We start from the raw sequence: 21,129 nt of genomic DNA, 5'->3' as shown, positions 1-21,129 counted from the left end.
CATTTATCATTCCCAGAGCTTTATGTCTCTGGAGTAGAAATTGAAGTCAGCTCTTTGGCCAAAAACATGATGATGCTTCAATTGTGTTGTCCGGCACATTTTGATGAAGCTGTTTATACAGCTGGACTTCATTGGAACCTTGACAATGGGTGGATACAGGGTTGGGCCAGTCAGATCTGATCTGTCAAATATTTTATACTCGAATGCAGAAGTAGCTGCACACAGGAGGATTCAATTGGATTCTTTGACTTTTAGGACAACTCTTAGACGCATTGTTTTGCTAACATTTCTCACATTTCACCATCAGTTCCAAGTTTAAATTTGAAAATCAGGTTACTGGGCTGAACTGGAGGTCACTATATCTCTGGCTTGTGAATTCAGTTGCTTTGATTTAAAAATGTTGGGTTGGATGGAAATAAACATTCTTTTCACAAATGATTTTCTGATTATGGTTGAGTCTTGTACAGCATGTTCTGAATATGAGAAGCCCTACAGCTCTGTGTGTTAACCAGCGCACAAACATACACACTCTCGCTGCCTGATTACATAATATCTGCATGTATAAGAGAGATTTTGCATACTTTGTACTCATTAGATGCAGCACATTGTTTTACTCCCTTCTCTCTATAGAACAGCTCTTTGACGTTTAGCTACAAAATGCTCACATTTACAGATGTTTAATACTTACCCTTTTTAAATTATCATTCATTTGACTTCTCTATCTTTCAGGTATTGTGGCGGTGCTGTTTTGTGGCTTGAGCCAGGCAAGGTACACCGTTCACAATTTATCTTCCGAGGGCAAGATCAGGACCAAACAGGTAGAGTTTATGGAGGATGATTGAGGTTCATTCCACTGTTTTCAAACAGCTTTTTTCAGTCTACTGACTTTGTTGACGTCGCCTTTTGATGCCAATATTTGTGTCTTGCGTGTGTGTGCAAGGAATCATTAATTGCCATTGCTGCTCTGGTTGTCCAGTGGGTGTCTGTGTGGGAGGCCAGTCTCCAGCTATCTGTTTAAAAGGCTGAGCACAGATGGAGACCAGCACACTGTCGTACTGTACCGGCAAGCTTCACAGAGGAGCAAATAAATCAGAAGTACACACAGATACTCATCTATGCATTTATTATTCATTATCGGTGCCACAGTGGAGCTAACTGTTTATCACAGAAAAGCCTTTTAAGAGGCTTTGCAGCACAGTTGAAGCCTTTGCCTATAAAGTGGATTGGGTATGCGGTAGTCAGTGCGTTTGTATGGTGCAGTATGTTTACTTGGCAGAATGCCTTTATCTACATTTTTATGATTTATACATGCAGCTGCAGCTCAAAGGAATAGACAAAGTCATTTAGTGTATGCAGACACTAGTTGAATAGCTAGTAGGAGAAATATTTTTCTGTGTGGCATCTTTTGTCCTTGTGATGTGAATCTCTTAAGGGAAAATGTACAATTATTCAATTAGATAGCAATAATCCAAAGCTAGTGCAACTGGTAAAAAACAGAAATGAATCAAATCATAATATCTTCTCTAATTTAGTCCAGATACAACATAAGTAACCTATTTAATATTTGATTTCTCATGCAGGAATACTTCAAATTCTTCAAATTCTATTTTCGTCCACAGTAAATGACATCCATGCTTTTTGATTTGATCTGGATCATTATTGGAACTGCAGGACTGGGTTGATGAGTCTCAATGTTCATCTGTCTTGGAGTCTCATGAGAGAGAAATTTGTCCATTAGATGTTTCCACAAATGGCATGTTTGAAATGAAATTCTTTAACAAGAATGATTAAACCTGGTGCTAAACTCAACCATATTATGGCCTTGAGCTGTAGATGTTTGCTTCTGCTACCTAAAAGGATCAGAGAATAACATCATCCTGAGATTTGTTGTGTTTGTACAAATCTAAGCCTGTTTACCCGTTTCTGATACGATCCTGAATCCTTTACTTTCACCCCCCTACACACACACACAAACACACACCATTCACCCTGAATCCCTCCCCATCTCAGATGACCTTCTCCCTCATGATCCTCTCAATCCCTTTTATAATTTGCAGCTCTTTGAAGTCTTCAACTTCCTGGGGGAGATTTTCATCTTCAGCAACATGGGATATGTATTGTTGACGTTTCCTCACCATGTCTTCAAAGCCCTCTTCATTTCTGGGGCATTTGTATCCTTTTCTGCTACATGATGGAGCATGTTCATACCGTGCTGTGCAGCCCTTGGATCCCACTCAGACCCCAGGTTGTTCTGTTTTGTTCTGTCTCTACAACCTTCTGTCATAATCCTCATCTGCACAATAATTCGCCACTTATTTGACCAGAGTGGTTTTCCTCTTTTCTATCTTGCCTCTCTGCTGCAGTGCAGTAATTTCCCCAGTCCAAAAGACAAAAAAAAAACTCAGCACTTAAATTGTACAGGTTTGATCCGGTGAGCTCTGCAAATGCCATTCAGCTGGTCTCCCATGATCACCATCTCTGCAGATTAAGATGCTGCAGTGCAGGGTTTGCTCTGAGGAATGCCTATGAAACAGAAATTTAAATAGGACCTTAATTATTGTTTCTGCTGCTTGTTTTCTGTTCTCCAGCAGGGCTCAGTGGAATAAAGATGTTCGCCTGTTTGAAATAAGCTTACAGTACTTTCATTTGTATTGGATTAAGCATCGTATCCCTGTTGAGGTTGAAGATTAAATCTTATTAGTTCTGGAAACTCCAGTTGAAGAAGTTCCTGCTGTACTTTATGGTATACTCATGTTGTTAAAGGTAAAAATCTACCTCAAAATGCTCAATAAACACTGATAAATGTCCAGTTTATCGGATTTGGTAGGCTGTATTTACAGAACAAGGCAAAAATGGAATATGAATATGGATAATTATGTTTTCATTAGTGTATAATCACCTGAAAATAAGAACTGTTGTGTTTTTATTACCATAGATTGAGCCTTTAATCTCTACAGATGCAGCAGGTCCTCTTCTGCCAGGTTAAACCACCATGTTTCTGCAGTAGTCCAGAAAGGACAAACTATAGATATAGGACCTTTCGTGTTTTTGGCACATTTCATGGCCACCATAGCTTGTCTTTGCTGTCTGCAGTCAGCTCTGTGGCCTAATATGTGTATTAAGAATATGTAGCACCAAGGGAAAAGGTGTCTGACAGGGTGGTGATGCACTCACTATAGCATACACTTAAATAGAAATGTATTTATTTTTGTAGGTGGACCATGTTTAGGTGGCTAAAATATGTTTTTATGCTGACCCTATCCACAGCAGTGATTTGCTCCTTACACGCTTCTCCAGACTGGGAACATGTCAATCGCTGTTTACTGTAGGTAACACAGTGACAATGAAACCCCATTTTAAAATCCTGATCTCTTCAAGCCAAAATGTCATAATTTGCTGATATTTACCGTTTCTCTCAGTGTTATATCAGTCATTGACTTTTCTTGAGTATAGATTCTAGAAAATAGTAATGTTAAGCATGGTTTCACTAGTTCCTCATATGAACTAAATGACTTATGACGACTTACTGAATAATCAGAAAAAGTTGACAGATTAATTGATAAAAGAGTCATTAGTTGAAGCTTCAGTAGACAGTTTGAAGAAGAAAAATGTACTGTCATCTCAAACATCATTTGGGGAGAAAATGTTCAGAATCAGACAGCAAGAGCTTGTCACATTTAATATTTTGACTCAAAGACCATGCTGGAAGAAATTAATTATTCCTTATTTTCTCTGAAAACCACAAGCCTCCTAATGCCCCCTTAATGATACAGTACTCATCACATGTTAAGTTATAACAGGGTGTCACCACAGCTGTTGTTGTACCCATCAGCTTTTACTTCCTGAGGGAAACAGAGGGGTTGTAATAGACTGCTGGCTACAGTTGTTCTTGCCTGAGAGCTGGCATGACCATAGCGTATGCCTGAGGAGAGACTCTAGTGGCCCCACTCCAAGGAGCTGTTCTTTCACAGTCCGGTGCCCAGATGGCCAGCAATTATTATTACAATCCATCTTCCACCATAGGGTCAAAGGAGCCAGAGAAAGAGTCGACTGAGCAGATTCTTTTTTTCCAGGGCTCTTATGTTCAGTATGAGGGGCTGCCAGCAAGAAAATGTTTGACTTGAGCTCTGAGTCTGTTTAGCTTTGTCCTCAAATGTGCTTCCATAACAAAAGGCTCGAGTGAAAAGAAAATCTGGCCAACTACACCAAGCTGGGAGCTGAACCGGATGTACAAACAGGAATAAATGGAGGTCAAAGTCTTCTTGTACAGTGCTAAAAGTGTCTATAAAAATGAAATAACCCCAGTGATTCAACGCTGTTAATCGCTCTTTGGTTACGCAGTAGATTTTAATCGCCGGAGCTTGCAGCCTTTGCCAGTGACAATGGAGATGGGCTTTATTGGAAATGAGGCTGAGATGAAAGTGCTTAATTACCTCCTTTCAAATAGCTCAGAGGCCTTTGATAAAGAGAAATTACTGCTTTTGGGAGCAGGATATTGCTTTTGAAAATCCATAGGGTGCATGGGATCTAATATTGACTGCTGGGTGTGAGGGGGCTCTGTTTAAGTAATAGCCCTGTCAGAATCAGGTCCCCTGCCTAAGATATTGGTCCCTTTATTATTCCAGGCATCATATTTGGACTTACTGTAGAATAGCTAAAATCCCTTCTTCCCATGATGCTTAAGCAGGGGTATCTGTCTGCATAGATGATTTTAATGCACCAAAATTTAAATAGATTTAAAATATGTATAGTTTTTTCAAAAAGTAGAAAGTTTGTCTAGCCTTAGCTGGGATGCCACTAATACAAACCTACTGGAAGATCTCAGGCTGCACTCCTATGAGGGTAGGATGTCATATGGGGCTAGAGTAACTTCTTGTAAAAAAAAAACTTGACAAAAGATGTTAAGTGTATGGCAGCTACGGCAGCCTGATAATTGTACAGATATCCTCTCCCTAACTGCTGCCCAGGACACTTAGCATTCAGTCCCATCCTATGTGAAACATCAAAGTGCGTGTTGGAGGGCAGAGACAGCTGGCAGAGCCTGATTGGCTTCATGCCTCGGCATGGTGCCACACTGCTCTGTTTGCATCCTAAACAGAAAATATTCAGAGATTACTTTTGTGTATGTGCGTGCACGTGTGTATATGTCAATACTCATGGGGGCGCTTTCACAGACTGATCTCCTAAAGAATTTGTACTTTTATATTTAGTACGGAATTAACACATCTGATACACATTAAAGGGATTATGCTATGTGAAGTCAACCAGGGGGATTTTTTTAGAATGAATAAAACAAAACACTGTCAATAATTTATTTTAACCTTGCCTGAAATAACTTTGGACTGTGTCTGTCATTTTTCCAGTTTTTCCATGAAACCATGAAACTCATACGTGTACTTGTCTAAGTGTGTACCAGTGAATGTCTCGTGTCACAATATTCTCCTTAATTTGCATAAAATACAAACAGCTCTCCATCTTTGTATCAAGAATCTTGAACATCTACCCTCTGTCATTCCTCCTAAACCTGGGACGCACCACCAAGATACCTCGCAACTTCCAGCACTTCATGATGTTTGCAGGTGAATGTTTTTTTTCTTTAAGATCACAGTACCTATTAGCATAATTTATTGGGATTTATTTTAATTCATAGCAACATTTTGCACCACATTAGTGGTGGTGGTGTTACAGCTGCAACAAACTCAAAGATGAAAATCCAATTTAACTTAGGAAAACTCTGAAAACTCTAATTATTCCATTCTCTTCGCCGCCTGCAGCTGATGGCATTAGTGAGGATGCTGAGAGAAAGTGTCCCCTGTGGGAGAAGAGCGACTGTGTCCATCCTAAGACGGTGCCATCCTCAGGCTTTACGATAATTCACTACCCTCATTACGAAAGGCGTTTTAGGATGAATCAATATTGTCATAATTAAAAAATAAAAAAAAATCACTGTCAGCCTTTTCTATTTTTATAACTGCATTTTGGAGAAGAGTAAATAAAGCATCGCCTCACTTTAGTGTCTAATGGCTGAAGCTCTGGGTGGTGTGGTGATGCAGGAGAAAGGAATGTTTGATGTGCAGTGATGTGGGGTAGTGCAGCAGCAGCATGTTTCGCTGCCTGCTTGCCTGACCCACTTTACCGCTTATGTAAGAAGGTTTCTTTGTAAAAAAAAAAAAAAAAATCCCTTGTCTTGCTATTTTTCAAAACTCCCCCATCATCACCACCTCCCCCATCCATTTCTCGTGGATTTGTTCTGGGAATTGTTTTGGCTTTGAGTATTATGTCACCACTGTACAGCAATCTATAAGTTGGTTTTTTGGGGCTCTGGGCAGGTCAGCAAGTGGTCAATAATAGTGATAGTCAGGGTTCAGTCGCTTATTAACTGCTCTCCTGACTTTCTCAAATAATAGGTTGGTAGATGGTCATCTGTTGGTTTGGTGGATGGCAGTAATCCAGCTGTTTGCTCAGACATTTCTTCTCTGCTCTCAGGCTTGAGGGGGGCTGTGGCATTTAGCCTGGCTCTAAGAGACACATCCACAGAAGTGAAGCGCACCATCCTCACCACCACTCTGCTGCTGGTCGGCTTCACCATCTGGGTGCTGGGTACAGCCGCTGATCCCATGCTGCGCCGTCTGGACATCAGGTTAGTGCTAACACCTCGCTGAGTGACAGAGTCAGCACGATGCAAGTCAAATCATCAGTCGGCCCGTGTCTCCAGCTGTCCATCTCTTTTCACCATCTCTGTCCCTCAAGCACATACAAATGGACACAGCTTAATTAAACTCACATTAAATATTCAGTTCACGGTATATGAAAGCTCTTTGTAAAGCTTTTCTCTGCGTGTTTGAATTTCTCCCTCTTTCCCTTGCTGCTCAGCCCAACACAGACACTTAGCTCTGTGTGTCTGCTCCTGCTCTGCCCTCTATTAGTGCCTTGCACAGCTGATGCACAGGGCGAAGCAGGTCTACAGGTCCCTGGAAACATGTCACAGAGGAGATAGCATTACAGACTGTAGCAAACTGTAGTTATAGACTAAGAATTCATGGTGAGCGCTGTTTTAAGTCTGCGCACTATCTGTGATTCAAGGCCAGTGGGCGATAATGACTGAGGAGCGCAGAAGAGGCGTGAAGGATGTACGGCAGTAATTAGATACTTATATTATTAAAGTGTAATCTATTGCCAAGATCACGGTGGTATAATTGACTCCCACAGTCTTCCGAGTGGTGTGTGTGTACAGGAAGAGATGAATAGTAAGTAAATAAAAGCTCTGGTCAGAAACAAGAAGCTGAAAAAATTAAATACAATTTTAAAAAATTGAATGTACCCAAAAGAAATCATGGATATTTATAAACGTCATTAAAAGTAAATTCATAGAAATTGTACAACATATCCATTTTTGAACATTGAAACGCCTCCCCTCAGAGCTACAAAACAGACAATGGAGCAATTTGTGATGTGAAACAAAACCTGGAGCTGCTCTATTGTTAATGAATTGCAGATTGGCTTTGTCGATTCAATCTGTTGTTTGTGCGAGCTTTTATATAGCCAAATAAGGTTCATTTCATTATAATGCTAACGTTTATGAACCAGACAAAGAACCAATATATCTGAAAGACGCCCCTGGGCACTGGATGTGTGTCCACAACCTCATGCCTCTTGTTCTGTGTCAGCTGAGCAGCTGCAGGAGATTTTGCTTTGTTGCTTCATCTTCACCAAGACAGAAGTTTTAAACTCTGGTGAAATGTGTTTTTGGCAGATAAATCCCTAAGGGTGGATCACTATTATTGTCAGTGACTTTTAAAACAACACATGATGAATGTTTTTACAGTTATGTCTCTCTAGCTCGTGGCTAGCACATTTTCCTGCCTCTATGCTTAGTGGCATCATGTAAACACCCACTGACTGTCACACCAGGATGAGTTTATGATCCTTTATTGCCTGTCTTTAAATCACATTTCTCATTAACATGAAATAATTGTGACTAAATAGGAAGATATTTAAAAATGAATATGTGTCGGATACATTTATTTTCACACAAAAAAACAAGGTGGTCAAAAGCCAGAATTATGAATCTGCAATGTGTCAGTTACATGTTCAACTTCCGGACTAGTTGTGATCTCAAAAACATGACTGTATGTCTTAAAAGGTTCAGTGTTTAAGGATTTAAGGGGCTCTAATTGTGGAATATAGTAAAATGAAATATAAAATGCATAAACACTGGTTCTAAATAGCTCTAAATTTAAATATCTGTTCACTGCTTCGGTTAAAGAATGAGAGGGTGAGGGCAGGGGGCTGCAATCAGGAGCTACACCACGAGATGCCACTCAAAACCTACACAGACACCCTTAAGATGATTACAGAGAAACTCTCCCTCCTCAGCAGATGAATTTGAAAACAGCCATACATATGTCCAAATCTGCACATCGAAAGTCAAACATCCAAATAAAGTAACAAAATCAAAATGCATTTAAGTGGACATCATATAATCAAACAACCCAACAATTGAACACAGCACTCTGATTCTTACATTGAAATCTGACAGGTAGGCAAAGTTTTTGAGCTCAGTCCACTTTAGATAGTGGGATAAAATAAAACACACATGCAAAAGTGTATCATGCAAAATAGCAATGGTACTTCCATGTAGGAACTGATTAAGAAATTAGTTGCAGAGCCTTTAGATTAGCACAATGCCTGATTGTGCAGCTGAAATGTGACGGTATTAAAATATATGGTTTTAATTACATTTCTCATCAGCCTTTGGCATGCAGTAACAGCCCAGATTTCCATATTAATCACTGTAGCAAAACCTTTACACCTTTACAGTTGACTTGACTTGACTTTGACTTTTACTTCACACCCACCCCCCTTGCTGTATGTATGTTTGTGCATGCATACAGTGCATATGTTTCTGTGGATATCTGTCCTGAATAATGCACCAGCCTTTTACTGCATATTTCTATCCCCATGGCACTGCTGTCTTTGTGGGTAGTCATTCCATCTCTGGAGCCCATCACAGTACACTGCGTCGAGCCTTCAGGGCTGTCATGTTTCAGAGAACAGCTCTGTTTTCCTCACTTCCCCAAACTCCCACCTCTACTTCGCTCCTCATCTCCCTTCCCTCATCCGATGGTATGAAGTGAAGGGACAAGTAACAACTTTGAAAGACTTCATTTCAGTGAATAATGCATTACATCTCTTCACCTGGAGCAAATTTATCTTCAATTCCATCTCTGAAATGGTTTTGTGGTGGAGTCTTTGAAAGCTGTACTTTGTGTGAAATTACTTCTCTTTTTTTTACCCCTATAGCTACCTCAAAAGACCTTTAACTGCATGCATCAAATAAAGACAAAGAGACAGTAAAATATCTTTTGTTTCCACTTTGTGAAATTTGTTCAAGAAAGCTGGTAACACATGGGTGTACACGTGTCGGTGCAGTACAGCAGACCAGTCTGCACTTTCACAAATGCTGTTTCTGTATACAGAAAGTAGTGTGATGATTAGTCTCTTTCAGTCTGACGTGTCCATCCTGGTTTTGAATGCAAAAACCAGAAACCAGAAAGCAGGAAACAGGTAACACACAAGTGAACTATTGAATTTCCCCCTTTTTTACGCATGCTGATTTTATCACTATCACCGTGCCCGGTGTAACCACAAAGTGAGCACCAGAATTCAAAAGGAAAACGCATGGCAATAAAAGGATGCCTTTGTTTGTTCCACTATTCTGCCATCTTAACACCGTCACACATTTATACAAATACAAACTCAGCTGTATGCTGAGTCTGTCAGATTGCAATTCATGTGCTTCGTGTTTAGATAGTTTAAACCAGACACAAACTTTATAGCAAAAAAAACTGTCTCAGTTTCAGTGAGCTTGCTGTTCAGTCAGGCTTCCAAACACTAGACAAAATGTGCTTTTAAAAGCCTACACTGTCTGCCTCTCCCCTTCTAACCAATTCCTCTCTTTTCCTCTCCATTTCAGTCTCAATTTCAAGGTACATTATTGCCCACACTTGAGTTTCATCATGTCGCTGCAAAATAAAGTGATTATTTATACTAAACTGCATACAGTAATGAAAATACTATTTTCCTGTTATGTGCAATTGATAGTAATTATTGATATATCTAAACACAACTCACCATGAAACTGGATAATGGTAGTTTTTTTTTCTTCTTGTTTTTTTCCCCCTATCTCACTATGGCTGTTGCTTAAGACCAAACCCAACGACGTTTGTATTCCAGTGCACCCACCAACATGCACACTTGGCAGTTAATAGTAGTTTTACTCTGCAGAGATTAAAAAAATATATAATAATAATGTAAAAATGAAGTTATTCAAGCGCAAATGCAAGCTACCAAATGTTGGGTTTTCATTTAAATTCTATCTGCACCATATGTATATGTTCACTATGAAATAACATGTCCTGATATGTTCTGAAAAGTTGTACTTTTTTATGTAATATCTATATTCTTGTAGGATACCTATATATATGTGATAATATTTTATGTTTTATGGATTTTTTTTTCAAGCTCCCATATTCTGGAAATAGCCATCTGTCACAGAACACAAAAAATAGGACCGAAACACAGACTCTGATGCTGAACTGGTGTTATACAAAGATTTAATGAAGGGTATAAAGGCTTAGTAATGAGGCAGGCAAAGGGTCAGAACCAAGAACAGCAAGCCAAACAGGCAAACAAATCCAACAGGGAACAGTTAAGTTCCAGGAAGAGATCCAAAAAAACACTAGGATAGGGCTCAAACACTTGACACATGGTACAATGACAAACTGGCACTGAGACAAAAACAAAACACAAAGACTGAACACACTAGTGAGGGGTAGGAAAGCAAGCCACAGGTGAAAACTGATCAGGAGCAGGTGAAACTAATCAGGGCAGAACAGACTTTCAAATCTGGCGGGAAACAATAAAGGCAAGAAATGAAATTTCAGACATGAGATGAGGGGAGAATAAGACAGTATTCATTCTGAATACAGCAATGTGAGGCGTGAGGGTTGTTGCCTGGGGTTTGTCTATATGTGTTGAACAGAAAATAACTTCTTATTTTGCCTGCACCACACGGACCGCTACAGCCAAAACAGACGACCCCCACTTGAATGAATGGAAAATCCTGCTTTTTTGCTAACGCAGCACCAGATCACCACCTTGCGCACAGACTGCTTGTGTTTGTACTAATTACTCCACTGTTGTCTGGAGCCATGAAATAACTAAACAAGGTCAGGAGGGCACAAAGTTGTGTCAGATAAAACTGTCTCTCTGGCAGCATTCATGCCTCATCAGGTTTCATGTTAAATGTTTGTTTCTGTGTTCTCTATATGTTTCGATATGATCTTTCCGAAAGGTTTGTAGTATTTACAATGCTGTAGATTCAGTTTAAAGAGTAATACAGGCCACTGACACACTGTGTTCTGATGTTTCAAAAGGCTTTTAGTGTAATTCAAACTGAGTCTTAGTCATATGACCAAAATGTAGACAAATGAACTGTATACACTCATATTTCTTAAATGTCAGTGTTGACAGTGGCTTGCAACAGACTAAGCTACAGTACAGCACTATTGTTAAATTATAACAAATGACGCCATGCCACATTGTTTAAACATCCATTCTTTGTTATTTTTTTGTTTCTGTCTTTGTCTTTTTGTTTTTGAGCATGAAACTCCGTGCCCAAGCGGTATCATGAGCCCTCAGACACACATGCAATGTCACACTGCCGATTCTCGGTCTTCGTCTGTCTCCTTGGCTTTGATGAGGGCTGGAGGTGACAGGGCACCCCTGGGGAGATCTGAGACCCAGTCACAGTGAGCAGTCTGGGGGCCCTAGGCTTTGAACGTTGGCCAGTTACATCCTCTTCAAGCCCTTTCACTTTAAATATCATTATTTTTCCTCAGCCCAGCTCGCACTAATAGTTTAATTTTGCTTTTGGCATAACATGTTCTTATCTATTATTAGTGGTAGCTATACAGTAGATGTAGATGTACAGTAGTGGTCACAAGACCTTTGGACTTATGCCTCTGCTCTGTATTTACTGTTTATAGCTTGGCTATATATTTCCTGCTTTCCATACTTCCATACAATGCTTAAGATGCTGTTTACTGTGTACTTTAGCTGGCATGGCTCTTTGGATGGCAAGATCGGACAGTAGGTCAGTCCACCTCCCGATTTTGTACAGACATTGATGGTACCCAGAGGAAAAATCCTGCTCATGGGATGACTTTTCATTTAGCATCTGCAGACGTTTGACATATTTAGTTCAGAGTGAAATATCATGATAAATGGATGGATTAACGGTTTGATTTTAAATCATGTTGATGCTACACTGACTTGTAATCAGGTGAAAGGTGGTTAACCGAGTCAATATTACACACTTAATATGAGCATGTGTGCATGGTGGTCACTGGAGGACAAGGCAGGAGACCTTGCAGTCTGCTGCAGTACATCTTCGCTTGTGTGTGTGTGTGTGTGTGTGTGCATGTCACTATCTGTGCGTACTTGCGCGTGCTCATATATAAATGAGCAGTATTCGAATCTTGGAGGCTAAGATGCAACAGCTGGAGTCTGGTTAATGACTGGCCTGTTTGTTTTGAGTGGACAGATGGACGGGTGGAAAACCATGTCTCTGATGTCACTCACTCTCCTTCATGCCCCACTGACCTCTTATCGCTCTCTCTCTCTCTCTCTCTCTTGCACACGCACACACTCGCTCCCTCTTTTCTTTTTTGACCTGCATCTGCCTGTAGAGCTGTGATAACATTTTCTTCAATTGTGGGGTACTGTGTAATACAAGAATAAGGCCACACATCCATACACCGCCTTCCTGTTCCTATGTAGGCATAGCAGACTGAAGGAGAGAGCAAAGTCAAGCACATATCGTCGTGTACACAGGCAAATACACACTGCCCATAATAAAATATGTCAACCCGATTGGATGGAAGATACTTCAAAGGACGCCAAAGATGAATGGCTCCTGCATAGGTTTGCCCCCACTGATAAGAGAGAGAAAAAAACCTTCACTCTGTCACTGCTATATTCTTTATTCTGTCCAGGCAAAGTGATTGCTTTGTGCAAAAAAAAAAAAAAAAGGAAATGAGAAAATATAAGTGTGAATTAGAAAACCAATCTACAGCAAAGGATGACTTTGAAACTTAGACGGGGAACAAAAGCTTTTCTGTCTGGCTTTAAAAAATGTATTTTCTTTAATGTGATTTCCAAAGCAATCTTTGGTATACAGTAGCTTTAAGAACACGGAAGCTCATAAAATGATCCTTCTTTTCTTTTGTCCTGTCAGGAATGGATCAATGTGTTCAGGTAGCTGTCTCTCTGTTGGTCTGATTTGTCAAACAAAATGCATCTGTTATTATGTCGACAAAAACACATTTATTATTAATGTAGCTGTTGATCTGGTGATGGATTGGACCTATAATACTCTTCCCAGAACACTTTGTTCTGGTGATGGATTGGACCTATAATACTCTTCCCAGAACACTTTGTCGGTGTTATTTATCAAAACAACCTGCAATTTTTTTTCTCTGTCTTCTTTTCATCTTCACCCCCCCACCCCTTCTTATTCCTCCTTGGATTCCCCTCTCGCTGTACGAAAAGTTAGGTCTCATTTCTCATTAAATTGAGCTCAGCTCCGGTTGGCGACAAGGTTTAGATTTGCAGCACTAAGTCACAGCGTAGCCCTGCAAGTTCAGCCAGCCGCACCGACCATTGATTATGTCCCCCGAGTGTTGAAGAAGCAAGCTTCGTTTTAGCATTTCAGACGGTTCTTTTCTCAGTCAGGGAAAAAAGGCTCTGCCATCAGAATTCAGCATGTCATAGTCCAGCGGGGGCTCTCAGCTCCAAATCAACATGACCCCAAGCCGTCATTTGCCATTTCTGTCTATGCCAGACAGCACAGCATTGTCACCACTCAGGTTTTGCTTAGGCTGAAGTTGCCTATGTACTTCACACTCATTCTATATTCATGAAGGGGAAAAGAGTCCGTCAGTGCAACTTGTAGGGTAGTAGAGGACTCTAGTGCTATGTTCAAGGTCTAAAAATGAGCTTGCTTCTGGATAAGTAGGTCCCTAATTGAGGATTTTGCTGTTGGGAACATAATGAGGGAGATGGAGTCTGGGAGGGCCCAGTGAATTATGATTCTGATGCTGATCAGACGTGAAACGTTATCTCTTCACATTAGCCTGCCAGAGTTACTCTCTGTGGCACGAGACACAGATAGTCTTCTCTCAGCTCAACTATCAACACTCCTATGTGTGTTGATAGTTGAGCTGTGTGTGTGTGTGTTTGTCTGTGTGTGTGCAGACAATAAACAGGAACAAGTGCATGTGCTACTGTTAACGTACCGCTCTACCCTCTGACACACAGTTCAGTGGGTTTCCTCTCACAGTGGATTGATAGTTGTGGTGGTGAGCGGAGAGACTGAACAGATTGCCGTGGTAACTGTGTCTGTCAGATCAGCCAATACGGCGAGTTTATCAGGTGGAGATTGACTCTGGACGGGGATCTCGTACATTGGAGTCCTGTGCTCCACTCTCCACTAAAAAGGCCCAGAGGCACGGCCTAATGGATGTGACGTCAATATGGAGAGGGAGGAGGAGGGCCATTAAAAAGAGCATCAGGGCAATAAAAGTGTCCACTTCTGTGTATATGTGTGTGTGTGTGTCTACTTGTGTGGGAGTATGAGGGCCGATAGATGCTCTAAATGCAGAGCTAGGGGAGACAAAACATATATGATGCTTTATTGAGGAGTTTATTGTTTAGAGAAAGCCTCAATTGCACCAAAAAGCACCAGAGAGGGAGAGAGGTTGGAGGGAAAATATAGCGAGAACATCAGTATGTGCTGTGTGTAACTCTGGCAGGTGTCTGTGGGCTGAAAGAGGATCCACACATGAGTATGAATAATAAAACAGACATGGGGTGCCTCCGCTGCGCACTGTCTCACACATGCATAAATGCAAATGCACACACATTTTTCCACTCCACCGGTGGATGAACAATGCTTTAAAAATGCGGTCTGCACGTAGTCCTCGGAAGGAACGGGAACGTGGTAACGAGGGTTGATGGAGGGTACTGATGGGGTCCTAAAATTGCAACACTGCAGAGAGTGTGTTCGCACACACAACGCCGCATCAGTGTTCGTGTGTTGTTTACGATGAAACCATGCCGTGTGTTTGTGTGGGAGAGTTGTGGGGGCTACTCTTTGGAAACGGAGAGCGCTAATGAATCCGACTCGCCCAGCATCCCTAGCTGCCTAGCGACCTCGCCTCTCAATCACTCTCAATGGGCACCTCTTATTTATAGAGCCATTATTTTTAGCCCTCTATAATTTAAGCCCTCTGCCTCTTGAAGAATTAACAGAAAGAACATTGGAGGGAAAGATGGAGACAGAAAAATTGGACAGTCTGAAAAGATGGAAAGATTGAAAAAATCCCTTGCATGAAGTTTCACCAAGTTAATTTCTCATAATGCAGCACAAGAAAAATGTGTGAATCTAAATAAAACATATTTTATGTTATGAAAGTGAAAATATACAGAATGACAAAAAATAAAACATTTGCCTTGGGAGGAGTGTTTCAGTTAGTTCCACTTTGGCTGTATTTTAACATTTAAAGCATCCAAACATTTATTTATTGCATAACGGTGGAGCAACGCCGACACACTGTCCTTATTTTATCCACAACTCTCTCTGTTGTTTTTGTTGTTGTTGTTGCTGACCATGAGCGCAAATTATTCCCAACCAACTGAATTAAAGGATGTAGGTGGGTCTTCCTGCTCCAGCGCCTCATTTGCAGTTGCTTGTTTTGCTGACCTCAGCACATTGTGTAGTCTGCATGCGGCTGCGTGCAACCAGACTGTGACTGTTCAAATCAAAAACACAAGCCATTACAGCCCTAAACCATGGTCACCATCTTAGCTTTACATGCTAACATTGTTACTAAAAAAAGCTGACCTGATGGGAATGTCTGATTACAAATTAAACCTAAATAAAGGTGAAGAGATCACACCATTTAGTACATTTCATCCTGTATGGGATATGAATGCCTGTACTAAATTTTAAGGCACTCCGACCAATAGTAGTTGTTGTATTTAACAGTGAACCAAAAATGTCAATCTCAAGATCCCATTAGAAGTCATGGGATCGTCTGACTTTTTAAACAGGGAGTTTGTTTACAACCTGACTCATCACCTGGTGTGACCCAGTTTGTGAAAAACCTGTAAGGTCAACAGCTTCAGAGTACGCATTCACCACTTATCTATTGTTACGTTGTTTGGTGTCGATGATGATCAGCTCTGTCCTGAATATTAAGGTCAAGGTTGAAACCCGTCCATTTTTTTTCTTTGATCGGTGCTGTGATATCCAAATTCCCTCAGGCGGTTCTTGTTTGGTCCCAACTGCTTGTTCTTGAGGCAGGAAATCATTGGCCAAAGAGAGATCAACAGCACTGGCCAAAAATGGACTCCCAATACACAGATGAGAAAAGAGAAGAATGGTTCAGCAGAATGGGCACACATTAGAGAGAAGAGAGGTGAAGGCGGGGGGGTACAGGCGGAGGTACCGAGAGGGAAAATTAGATGTTGACTAACTCACTGTGAGACAATCAAGTGAAACGAGAGAGTGAGTGCCGGAGGATGGTCATTTATTCAGTCTTGAGAGCCTCCGAGCATCGGCAGTGCACAAATCAAGTCCGTGAAATCAAATCTTCATTGAAGGTAACTGTGTGAAACTGTAAGTTGTATGCCGCGTCAGACTTCACCCACATAAATGTAGGCTTGTTTGTGTGTATGCATGCTCTACATCTGTGTGTGTCTGTGGCTTCTAACCCTTCTGACTTGGACTGTAGACCCCCGCCCGCAGACAGAACCGGAGGAAAAGAAGAATAGACTTGGCAGACCTTGAGTTGGCCATCTGTTCCTGTGGATGTGGTCAATCTGAATTAGGCCCTTCTGTCTGTCTCACACACATGCACATACGCAATCTGGGTCCTTTTTCTAACTAGCTTTCTCATGTACTATATTTCATCGAGCCTCTTACATGCGCAGGCACGGTGCATCTGGCTGTCCAGTCTGGCGTGTCCCGTGGCCATGTGTCTGGACTTCTGTTCAGAGGGTCTGCGGTTTCAGGGAGGGGGGAGGAAGCGGCGGTGGCGGAGGCTGTGCTGTTGGGGAGGGCTCATATCGATTCATACCCGCTAGCAACGCGCCAAGAAGCTGCTTTCATAATCCTGCCTCTTAAATAATTCACCGCTCGCCCTCAAAATTTCATCAGCACCTACATATAGAGAACAATATCCCCCACAGCAGCAGCAGCAGCATCGTGAAGAAGGTGTGCGTACGAGAGGGAGGGCAGTGATGAGGCAGCAGATGAGCGGATATATGGAAGATAGTCGGGTGATGATCCAAACCCAGATTAAACGATTACAGACCACTTGTGCAGCGGCAACACATGCATCTGTGCATCAATGAACATGGCAGTATACCAGCTCCATGCCTGGGGGTGTAGGACAGTGGTTTGACACTTCATCTGATTTGACACACTCCACAAACAGTCATCCATTAGCTGGCTGCTATGGCAGCAGACACACAGCAATTCACTTCCCTTATCTTTTCACCACTTCTGTCATCTCTAGCTGTCTTACCCGTTTCAGTTCTACTTGACTTAAAAAGTTACAATGGACACGGTGTCCTTTTTTCTCCATCCAGTGCGGGTTAATTTAGCCTGAGGTGAAGTCCAGAAATACAAAAGCAGGCCAGTGTTGTTAATTTTCCTGTAAAAAGACAAAGAAATCCTTCCAATCGGCTCTGCAGCAGGGAGCGTTAAGTCATTAGCCCAGTGCCTCATAGAACACACAAAAAAGACTACAGTTGTTGCACTCCCTCGTTATTTTAACCCACTTAAGTCCTTTATTCGAGATTCTCCTGATGTATTTAGCTTGTGCCAGCAGACACCGCCCTTGATACTTCACAATAAAAAGATGCCATTGTCCAGATATGACAAGCAAGCACAGCATCCAGACGCCTCTCAGAGCCAGCCATGAAAGAGTTTCTCTGGTGTTATCAAAAGGATACATTTGATCTCATGTCTCTGAAGCAATTCTTGGCAAGAGAGAGAGGGAAGAGAATGGGGAAGGAAGAAATAAAAAACTAATAGGAGGAGGATTTGTTCTCTGCCGCAGTTATGAACGATGTGGCAGGTAAAATAGCTCTGCAAGCGAGTGCCTCCAGACTAATCCAGTTATTAAAAGCTTCATCAACAGCCTTGTTTTTGAAATTGGGTGGTTTTCACTGACCACAAACCTCTTCATTATGATTTCCCAGTTCGCTGTGTACACACACACACGCCAGCGAGCAGTAATGCAACAGGCTATTATTGTATTTTCATCAAATGCTTTGTCATTAACAATCATTAAACAGCTTGAGGCTTTAGAGCAATTCAGCATGGATCTGCCTGAGACTTTGGCATAGATGTCCATATTTGTGCATGACTTACACTTTCACACAATCATTGACAGTTCTTGCTGATGGTATAGTCTAGACATCTGAGTAGCTACATTAATTTGCTTTAATTTCCCTAATGGAGCATTGTTTCCCAATTGCAAATAATGTAGAGCCCATTTTAATACCCATTATACATTTGCATTGTTTGCATGCCAATAGTATAAGTTTTACTTGGGCAGAGCTTGTGAGCTAGTAATATATTTGTCACAAGTAATGTTGTTATTCCTCAAGGGTCAGTAAATCTACACCACCAAAACTGGTAGTCGAGCTCTTTTTTTTTCTTCAAAAGTAATCACTCACCTCCCCTTCAATGTGAGCGATCAGGGAAGCAAAGTAGCACTGATGTCTACAGCTGATAAGCTCTGGTTCACAGTTTCACAGAGAAAAGCTAGCACGGTCTTAAAACATTACAAAAAAAAACAAAATTAGTTGAGAAGGACACTGATTATTTCCTACTAAGAATAAAAACAACTGTCATATAATGCGTATTAAAGAAAATGTAATAGTACTGCAGTTTGACGCGTTGGATAATGTCATCTGGATGTTAAATTTACTCCTCATGGTCATTGATTGTTATCCAAGCCAATTCTTGCCACGCTTCCTATCCTGCTAACTCCACTGGACTAAATTTAGGTCATTTCCCTAAGTCATGCTGAGCCATGCAGGTGAATGTTACGAAAAAGGAAAGGAATTCTGTGTGATAATAATATCTTTGGCTCCTACGGCCTCCTCTGCTCCCAATTGTCCTTGGCTATCCACAGGGAGCCAACTGGCTAAAAAAAAACAAAAAAAAAACCCTCCTGCTAAATTGATACCGTTTGAAACGTTGATGGTTTCCACAGTGAAGGAGGGAGAGGCACAAATTATGGTAGAGATATGATACAGTGTTTTATTTTACTGCATATGTTGCATAGTCCTATCTTAATATAAGCAAAGCAAATTAGTGGAAGAAGATAGCAAAGCATACTTAGTACCTAGTTAATCTCAAATACACCACCTACAAAACTGAGGCAGAGAGCAGGCAAATAGATGAAAATCACCTTTTTTTATTTTGTTCTTGCCAAGAGAGATATTGTACTTTTGTTATTTCGTGAAGTATGCTTATTTGCTTTCTTGCCAAGAGGTAGGAGAGATTCACTCATATCCATGTCCATTAAATATGGAGCTACAGCCAAAAGACAGTTATCTTAGCTTAGCACAAAGCCTGTAACCAGGGGGGAACAGCTAGCCTGGCTTCTTTTACAGTTTAAACAAACGAAACAAAACAAGTGAATGAAGAAGATATAAAATATCCAACTTTTTCTTTAAAATACTGTGCGCACATCACTACATAAATAATAAATAATGTTCGCTGAAAGGGGAATTCTTCAAAATGAATATGAAAATGTATTTTTTAGGCTCACTCTGGTTTATTTAGAGCCTTTCTGTAGCATTGGACAGTATGTGAAATTCACGTCGTCTGCATTTAATCAAGTTCTTATCCACCTCTGTATTATCATGTTTGACTAACCAAAGAAATCAAATTACAAGTTCTATTATCACGCAAGTGCAAGCAGTTGGCCTCAAGTCATGACGAGCAGCAATTTCCAAGTTGGCATTACATAATATGCAGAATTATTTCTGGCCATTATTATCCTGTGGCTTTGGTTAAACAACAGAAACGCTAACATGATATTTGGACATCTGTTGAGTGGGTGATCACTCATCAGTGTGCAATATGGCAGAGTATTTTCAAAGTTTTGCCTGCAGATGAGATATCTGCAGGCTCTTAGACACTATATAAACTGTGCTCATATGTAAACGCTCTATAAAGCCCACTGCACACATACACACAGCAATACACTTCTCTACTCTGCCAACTTTATTTTTATCAGCTCAAGTGGTGTGAAATTTAGGCTAAAGCCACAGAGTGAGTGGGATTCACACTCTAGGCTTCAGCAGATTGACCCAAATACTGCAGTCAGAGACTTTGCCATATATGGATCGTTCTTTTATAACACTGCAGTAATAGGAGTGGAAGCTTATGTGTGTTGTTCTTTGTTTTATCTCCTCATCTTCTGCACAGTCCAAACACCGGGAGATGCAGCACATCTCATGCATGGACAACTCATATGTGGTTATGTCTCTTGTCAAGCTTGGCGTTATGATCTATAATTTATATCCAGTATAAATACGGGATGGTAACAACATATAACACATTGTATCCTTTTCCTTTCATATAATTTCAAGAGAATGGGATTTAAATGAAGTACAACATCCTGGGCTCATCTATTAACTATTACAACACTTGACAGTGGTTAGGGAGGAGTTTCATACATGCAGGAGTTAATATGCTGCAGAGCTGACATTCTGTGGTTTTATTTGTGACTCATGTTTGCTCCAATTTGACATCTGCAGCATAACGACATAGCAACCGCAATTTTAATGTTATTTTAGGGTTGGAACCTGCAGTGACTACCAGTTTGATTGCCGGAACTTTTAATGCATAGACATCCTCTAGACAACAGGTTTGGAAGATTAATAATTAATCATCTCGGCTATAAACAAGCACACTAATCAACAAAAAGCTTATTTTCATCAATAAGGCAAACTGTTCAGTTATATATTTGTACATGC

The 21,129-nt window shown here is 40.8% G+C and overlaps 1 protein-coding gene across 1 annotated transcript in view; it reads left to right on the top strand.

Moving 5' to 3' along the window:
• The window catches only part of LOC104937488 (sodium/hydrogen exchanger 9), a 57,010-nt gene that overhangs the window by 20,386 nt on the left and 15,495 nt on the right, over positions 1 to 21,129 (top strand). Inside the window, exons 9-12 of the mRNA XM_027274177.1 lie at positions 730 to 818; positions 2,058 to 2,171; positions 5,468 to 5,579; positions 6,487 to 6,640. Coding sequence (XP_027129978.1) covers positions 730 to 818; positions 2,058 to 2,171; positions 5,468 to 5,579; positions 6,487 to 6,640 — 469 coding nt within the window. The remainder of the gene's footprint in view (positions 1 to 729; positions 819 to 2,057; positions 2,172 to 5,467; positions 5,580 to 6,486; positions 6,641 to 21,129) is intronic.

This window comes from Larimichthys crocea, chromosome XXIII, assembly GCF_000972845.2.
Source record: "Larimichthys crocea isolate SSNF chromosome XXIII, L_crocea_2.0, whole genome shotgun sequence".
NCBI classification, from domain to species: domain Eukaryota; kingdom Metazoa; phylum Chordata; class Actinopteri; family Sciaenidae; genus Larimichthys; species Larimichthys crocea.
The sequence above is the reverse complement of the archived record's forward strand: the minus strand, read 5'-3'. Positions and strand labels throughout refer to the sequence as shown.